At 44.5% G+C, this 8,486-nt stretch overlaps 1 protein-coding gene and 1 non-coding gene across 2 annotated transcripts; both read left to right on the top strand.

Annotated features, from left to right (window-relative positions):
- The first annotated feature begins 1,199 nt into the window (after window positions 1-1,199).
- Window positions 1,200-3,979, top strand: mei-W68 (meiotic W68). Its single transcript, XM_050168210.3, has 2 exons — window positions 1,200-1,954; window positions 3,177-3,979. Exons 1-2 carry the CDS (start codon window positions 1,526-1,528, stop codon window positions 3,876-3,878), a joined length of 1,131 nt encoding a protein of 376 aa, XP_050024167.2. The 5' UTR covers window positions 1,200-1,525; the 3' UTR covers window positions 3,879-3,979.
- Window positions 3,980-7,780: 3,801 nt separating this feature from the next.
- TRNAS-GGA (transfer RNA serine (anticodon GGA)) lies at window positions 7,781-7,855 on the top strand. The gene has a single exon. It is a non-coding gene; the product is annotated as a tRNA-Ser (tRNA).
- The last annotated feature ends 631 nt before the right edge of the window (window positions 7,856-8,486 follow it).

Here is an 8,486-nt window from a genome sequence, read left to right as displayed (position 1 = left end):
TAAACAAAAGAATTAAGTTCTTCATCACAAATGCAATATTTTGGCTTGGTATAATATACTATAACGAAGAGGAATCTGAGAACAGAAGAAACCAAATAAGAAAGAAAAAAAAACCACCTGTAAACAGATGTGATATAAAACACCTAATGAACATGACAAACAGGATGCAGTCATGCGTATAATACATCATACAAAAAGAACACTCATAGATTAAAGTGTTAGGCTATGAAGATCGGTAACAGACCGGAGTAAGTAAATCAGAGCTGTAAGGCGAGGAGATGTTTTTCCACTGAATTAGCAAATGTATCTAATGAGGAGCTGTTACTAATGGGATTCACTCAGTTTATTGCACTCTCTTATCGCTAAAGGAAAGAAGGAACTCTTAAAGCAATCTGTATGAAAAGAACACTCATTGAGTGTTTGTTTATGTCGCGTTGGCCGAGTTTCATTTCTGGAGAAGTATCTAGAGGTATCAATATTAAGCTTATTGTCACGGTAGGAGCTGGTACATAAGTTTAGAACGGGCTAGTACAGCTCGGTTTATATATATATATATATATATATATATATATATATATATATATATATATATATATTTATATATATTATTGGTCCATACACATACCCAGTACATATATATAAAATTGTCCAATGACTGGATTCGAACAGTTGACCTCTAGCTTATAGCTTACTGCAGAAGCCCGATACTGTAATCATTACGCCAAGGACGCTTTTTTTTTCCCACAACGGGGCGTGCCTCATAATCAGATCATGGTTTTGGCCTCAGAAATTATTTAAAATGAGCTAACACGTTTTTATACATCAATATGTGGGCCTATCCCGAACATAGTGCATTAAAAAAATTTAAGCGCTCCGTCGCTTATGCACCCCTCATTCTATCCAAAAACACCCGTGTACCGTGCACTCGGGGCGCGTTAAAGAACCAAACGTGGTCGAAATTGGACCAGAGTCCCGCCCCCCTACGACGTGCCTCATAATCAAATCTTGGTTTTGGCTCGTAATACCCCTGAATTTAATTTTTTAACTCCACAATTTATTTAATTTTAATTTAGGATCACGTCGTGCAGAATTGTAATACGCGGTGCTACGACGCTACGGCTCACGTTGGTCAAGTCCCTATGTCGCCTTAACACATTTGCCTTTAAACGTGATCTGCGTAACAAAAGCAAAATGGGGTCGACTTCCTATGAGTGTGGGCACCTGGCGGTGCGCCAAGTGAGCACACGCAGGTGAGCACACGCACCGCAGGAGCAGGCGGAATTTAGCAGACGGTATAGTCATGCAGAAGTAGCATTTCGCGCTATGCTAAAACACTTTATAAAAAACAACTAACGCATCTATTTTTTTATGGAGATTCAATTCGCTTTGTTTCTTTTCGCGGATCAAGCTGACGTACGGTTGGCTAGTAATATCGTCTGGTACAGAAGCTGTTGCTCCGCGCCGCCTAGTAGGCCTAGTCGTCAGGAAGAACAGAACGCTTATAGGCGTGCCACCGGAGTACTAAATGTCGAAATACATGTCGCTGCAGCTCGCGCGAGGTGCGCTCCAACCGCCCTCCGCACCCAATGTCCCCGATAGGTACACCATCATTCTGAAAATCGAGGCGATCGTCCTCTCCGTGATCAGGCAGATCGCGAACGACGAACCACCGTGCTTTGTGTACGACCGCCGACAGGACTGGGATAGCGTCGTCTACTGCCACCGCAGAGGACTCGTTCGCAAAGACAATTCCGCGAAAACGGTTACTTCTTTCGGCTCGGCGACGTCGATTCGAAAGTTCGCGCTCATGCTCAAGGTCCTCTCCAAGATTCACTACCTGCTGCTGACAAACACCAAGAGCACCAAGCGCCAGATTTTCTACGAGGACGTAGCCCTGTTCGGCTCTCAGACGATCGTGGACGCCATTGTGGAGGATATCGCCTGTATGCTACAGGTATGTGTGCGTCGTTTAATATATGGCTTAAGAGGAAGCTTTAGCTCGAGTGCTCCTATCTAAATACATGTAAAAGGAGAATTCGTTTTTCTCGGCAACCACTGCAGCAAATTTGACGAGGTTTGTTGCATTTAAAAGACAAACTTAAAATCTAGTGACTGTTGGTTTCGAATTTTTGAGTTAGGTCGTGAATTTTTTATTAAAAATTGCCCAAAATCGAAAATTTTCAAAAAACGAAACTATCAAGTTTACAACTCTGTAACTCAACCACTAAACATGATAATACGATTCTGTGAATTGCATCTAATAGTACATCTAAAGCGGACAAAATTGATGTGTTACACATGAATATAAAAAATATTTAATCATAGGGAAATACAACTTTTGCAAGACCGTTGTAACCGACGTAACAAATTCACGTAAGATGTAAAATGACATATTGAATTTGTCCGCTTTGAATGATCTAATGGATGCCGTTTACAGAACCGCGACATCAGTTCTTGATGCAGAGCTATGAATTTGTAAACTTCGTGCTTCCATTTTTTTCAAACGGTCAAATATTTGAAAACGGATTTAAGAAAATTCAAGCCCTAAATCGAAATTCCGCTTCCAACAGTCACTAGAATTTAACTTTCTCTTTCAAATGCAACAAATTTCATCAAAATCGGTCCAGGGGTTATCTCATAAAAACGTTTTTGCGTTTTACATGTATTTGAATAGGCCGCATCGGAGTTGGGCCCGAGCTAAAGCTTCCTCTTAAGTCCACACCAAGATGTCTGTTCATAACTGAAAGAAGATGCATTTTTTTACCTTGTGGTCATGCTAATGTGGTTCGTTCTGCTGCAGACCTGGCTTCGAAAAATAATGCAGCATATATAATTAGTTTCTCTGGGTGACGGCTGTAATGTCCATCCAACAGTTTCGGTCCACCGACCGAGACGGTTGTATGTATACGTATAGAGTGAGTGAGTGAGTGAGTGAGTGAGTGAGTGAGTGAGTGAGTGAGTGAGTGAGTGAGTGAGTGAGTGAGTGAGTGAGTGAGTGAGTGAGTGACTACTTCTGGCATCTATGGTGCCAAATAAAAATAAGTTAAATATCTGAGCTTTGTGGTAAATCTCGTGTAAGGTCGCCGACACGTTTTTAAATCTGCCCCCAATAATTTCTTTGACAAAACGTTTACCTTATCACAAGGTATGCTCAACATACCCGTGTGCTTGTACAGGTCCCGCGCCGTTGCCTCAACATCCTGGCCACTTCAAAAGGTGTCTTCACCGGTGACATCCGGTTCCGCGACGCCAGCGGGAACCTCGTGGACGGCTCAGTCGCGGTCACGCTCATGCCGACCGATGTGAGCAGCATCAGCGAGCTTGCTTCATCCGCCTCCTGCATACTGGTCGTCGAGAAGGACGCCAGCTTCCAGAAGATCCTGGACGACGGCTTCCTCAACGCTTCGTCCTCATCGGGTCGCTGCGTGCTCGTCACGGGCAAGGGGTTCCCGGACGTCAACACGCGGGAGTTCGTGCGGCGCCTGCACGTCGAGCTGCAGCTGCCCGTCTACGCCCTGGTGGACGCCGACCCCTACGGCATCGAGATCCTGTGCGTCTACGCCTACGGCTCGCTGGCGATGGCGAGCGAGACGGACTCGCTGGCGGTGCCCGGGATACGCTGGCTGGGTGTCCACCCTTCGGACATTGAGAAGTTTCGGCTCAGAGACTGCCCTCCGCTGAGCCACGGCGACAAGTCCAAGCTGAGGGACCTGCTGTCCCGGCCGTACGCGGACGCCAACCGCGAGTGGAAGAAGCAGCTGTTGCTGCTGGACTCGATGCAGCGCAAGGCCGAGATTCAGAGCCTGTGCGGCATTGGACAGCACTTCTTGACCGAGTCGTACATACCGGCCAAGATCAGACTCGGAGGCTGGATATGACTCGTCGGGGCGACAGTACATATAGCCTTATACGCTCAGGTGAACCAAGTTCTTCACTGAGTCTTCGTTGTGCTTTCTAATTCATCTGTGCTTCTTTTCGAACTGGGCTCAGTAAAGCACTTTACGCAAACTTGATGACGCGTTTGTTTCATTGCGCCACGAGTCCCGTTGTGTGTGTTTTCCATGTCTGCCTTCCGTCTCATCGCGCTGCTTCAATTTACCTTCAACATGAACCAACTCGTCCGAATATACGTCTGAACTCGCCCGAATATGCGGGTCTTCCCTAATATACCAGGTGTCTCACTTTATCGTTTAGCGAATTTCTAAAGCTTGCTTATGGTAGATAGCGCAATACACCTTTCAATGAATTACTCAACGAGGCAGGCTGAAATGCTTCATTTACTCATTAGTAGGTTATCTAATTACCTTCATGACAATAGTATACCTGTATTTACTCTAGCGCACATATTGCAATTTACAAATTGTAGCGCGTGAGTTCAAAAGTCATGTCAGCCTTGTAAAGTCTGGCTCTTAGAGTAATATCGAGCTCAAGGAGTAAAATTGCTCTATCTGCCTCAGGAAATTTTTAATGATTATGAATAATAAAGAAAGCATCCGATATATAGGCCGGTGACACACGCGTAGTCGATGCAGTTCAATTAAATTAACTTATTTACCAGATAATTTTGGCCACCTACTTAACCCAATACTTCATATGACAACTGTCTTTCGATATTCGCCGACTCCGAGTAGAGGGACAATTTTAGATTACTGCAAGCTTATTAAGCACAAAATACACTCTCCGAGGCGTCGAGAGGTAAACGGAAATGTTGAGTGCCGTTCGCCAACTCGAGATCTGCAGTTATGCAGCAAATAGAGGGAGCAGCTTCACAAAGCTGGGACAATAGAACAAAGATATATTTCTTCTTACCGGCTAACAAATGCCCGCGTTGATAACGCCCCTGTTTCGCATATGCCTCTCGAGACTCCTTGCCTGTATACGCATGGTGTGTCGCCATCAATGACGTCATTCGACACGTATCTTTCCCCGCCATTTAGTTTCCGGTTTCTGTGACATCCCTGGTTTTGAGCCATCGCAGAGCGTGTATATAAGAATGCCGTGTGAAGTGTCCTGTCGTCTCTAAGAGACACTAAGGCACAGGAGTGCGCGAATATTAAAAAATTCGGATACTATTCGAATAGTATTTGTTTTTCGATTCGTATTCGCTTCTAGAATCCACTATTCGAAGTTGTCGTGTATTCATTTCTCTTAGACTGTGAGAGATAGCAACACTTAGTCTACAGGAATGAAGACAGATGCAAGTGGTGGCTATCCCTAATGATTCTGCAACATTATAACCGCGGTTGCTACGGAGATGGGAGACAGTTTCTGAGAGAACGCATGGACTGCAGCTGCCTACAACTCGCCAATTTCCAATACAGTAAAAGATCGTTATAATAAAGGTATTGCCTTGGGGAGGCAAACTTAATTCGTTATGTTCATTACTTCGTTATTTCATTTATCGCACATGTACTGCAGTATCTGTCTTTATGAGGATTTGAAAGGGAATTTCACTTCGTTAAACACATTATTTAATTATTTCTCCTTATAACGAGGTTTGACTGTATAGATAAATAAGTATGCCTCGCTTTTAGGCAGCCAACGAGCTTGTTTTCTCGACTTAGGCTAACAACTTATTATTTGGACAATCTCCATGTTTGCATCTCTTTAAAAGGATGCGCGATCCTGTAGTATTACATCTTGCTTCTTTGACAGCCGGTGATGTGCTGTTCCCGCGTTTCATTATTGCCATTTCATTACGCGTTTCATTACTGCGCTAAGATGCGATCGCCTTCAACTTGTTTCTCATTTGCAAGCTGCTCAGTTGACCAGAAGTATACGTAGTTGTGAACGGTACCATGCATGATATACCGTTCACAACTAACGCATCAACTAACGTAAACAAGCCTGCCGCCTCCGCCTCAATATACTCCTCAACCAAACGGATTCTACGCAACCTTCCCATTTCACTTTGTTTAGAAATGAAAAAAAAAATATATGGTATTCGATTCGATTCGGTAATTCGGCTGCTCAAACACCCCACCCCTACTTATCTACAAGTTTTACCATATCAGACGCGTCGACGCCAGACCGACGCCATTGCCCTCTCTGTCGTATACAAACTTCCACGCATACTTATTTTCGCGCAGCTTGCCTGTGGTATAGATGCGTATGTAAACAAAAGGGTGGATGCTTTTCTTGTGTAGAGGCTTCAGTAGTGGCTTAGTGAACGCATCATCCATGAGCCAACGCCCATAACTGTTTGATCTGTTCGCAGCACTTGGCTGCAGCTCTTAGAATCCTCTCTCGAGTAGTACTCGTTTCTGGGCACAGCCACAACAGGTAGTCTTCAAATGTCCGTTGTTGATGGTGGAGCAGTGCATGTTCCACACATCCGTTCACACATCTGTCCGCACGTCTGTCTGTAAGCCCTAAGACATTTGTACGCTGCACTAAAGAGCAAAGTAATGCATGGTAATGCCATAGCAGCAGCAAGGTCAGGCCTGGATATTATGTGACCGTCATGTTCGTGCTGGCGGGGCTCACGAGCGTTTGCACCCGAAGTAAGCAGCAGCGAAAGGAAGGCAATAAATCGTTTGTTTGTTTTGCAGCGCGTAGCTCAAGCACTGTGGACAGATGCGTGATCGATGATAACGGATTCATTGATACGTTGGCGCGGTCACTCCATCCTCGGTGCCTAGGGCTTGTGGTGACCATGCAGCAGCTTCCCGGAACATTTGTTTCATATTTGAGGGGCCCGAAGAGTTCTTTGCGCGTGATAAGATTGACGTGCCGGTAATAACAATGAAAATCGAGCTGATATTTCAAAGCAACCAGCTACAGAGCAACCATGCAGCGAACCAACCACTTCGATGCGACTGGCTCGAGTGGTGCTTGACAGTGTTGCGAGAACAGGGCCTGTACAATACATTTCGCATCGATACGTCTCTGGTGTGATTGTGAACAGATAAGCCCAGGAATCACGTGGCTGCGATAAGCCCAATATTTCTTCGTAGCTACCGGTTCTTGCGTCATGTGTAGGAGCTCCTCAAAGCGCTGAACGCTATGAAAGAGCGGTAACCGTACCCACTGCGAGGTTTATTCCTTGAACGGTCTGTATATTATCTCTAACCCATTAACTGTATTTAAAAAAAAACCAATAAACTCACGCTGAAACTAAAAAAGAAAAGTGATGAGAAAACCTAGTACTGTTTCTCCTACCGTAGTCCGATTCAGTCAAATAATTAATCAATAAAGAAATCAAATATGTAATGAAAATTTTATTTTCAGTTTTTTGCCGAACCTGGGGTCGAGACAGAAAGCAATGTCGATAGTCGGTAAGGTGAATGTACAAGTAGTAACCTTCTATGGCGTTTGATTGATCCACTTGTCAATCTCGGTAATCCAACCTATGCATGTCTCGTACATATTGGAATATAATTACCTGCTACCACCCCTACAAAAAGAGGATATCGAACTATATCGCTTGATTGATAATCGTGTTCGAGCACGAAACATCGGACAGGTTTTGTTCAGCTAATTAAAAAAAAATGTCATCATCCAGATACTATGTGAACTGCTTTCCTCGGTGGACTGGGTAGTAGAGTAATTAGTTTTTTAGTGCTTGATTAAATAAACAAATAATTAGACAGGGTATTATTTGAATATAATTTCTTTCTAAGGTTTTTTACGTAGTATTTCTGCGGAAACCCGCAAGGTGGAGAGAAGTAATGAATAAAGGGAAAAGCAGACATCCACCCGTTTGTAGCAATTGCTGCAAAGGAAACCCATACGGGTTCCTCGAAAGAAAAATTCGACTTCGCCCTGCCATCTGCTAGCCGCCTGGTTAGCTCAGATGGTAGAGCGGCTGCCCCGGAAAGGCGGTGGTCCCGGGTTCGAGTCCCGGACCAGGACGAATTTTTCTTCAACTAGGAGGCTTTTCTTTCGAGGAACCCGTATGGGTTTCCTTTGTAGCAATTGCTACAAACGGGCGGATGTCTGATTTTCCCTTTATTCATAATTTCTTTCTAAGTACACCGCTGTAGCGGTCAACCGGCGAGATGTCTGTCGCGCGTCCACTGTAGCGAAACGCATGCAGAAACAAACAACACAATAGTCTTATGCACTTTCTGGGTGCACGAACCCTTCGCCAGAGAAGAAAAACATTTCCGCGAATTACAGAAGTCCGAGCGTCGTCGTTCTCGGAAGACCTTCCGCTGACTCTTTAGCGCACGAGGTATCAGATATAGGGAGATAAAGAAAGCACTGGTAAAGGCTTGTTGTTGTATCAGGTCTTACGTCACCTGCGAGTGGAGAGGGGGGGGGGCAAACGCTTTTGCTCCTTCTGACTCCTTCGAACTAGCCAGATAGTGGCTTACCCCGTGTAACAGGAACCGTTTGTCAACATCTCTAAAGACTACAAATTGCAACGAAGTTTCGGGCCGCATAAGGTCTATATTTTCAGACAGTGTAAACGTAAAGCAGCCTCCTCACAAAGTTTTGCGTTTAGAATATGAGTGGATGCGTCACGAAAATACCACAAACAT

The sequence above is a fragment of the Dermacentor andersoni genome, chromosome 3 (genome assembly GCF_023375885.2).
Source record: "Dermacentor andersoni chromosome 3, qqDerAnde1_hic_scaffold, whole genome shotgun sequence".
NCBI lineage: Eukaryota > Metazoa > Arthropoda > Arachnida > Ixodida > Ixodidae > Dermacentor > Dermacentor andersoni.
The sequence above is the reverse complement of the archived record's forward strand: the minus strand, read 5'-3'. Positions and strand labels throughout refer to the sequence as shown.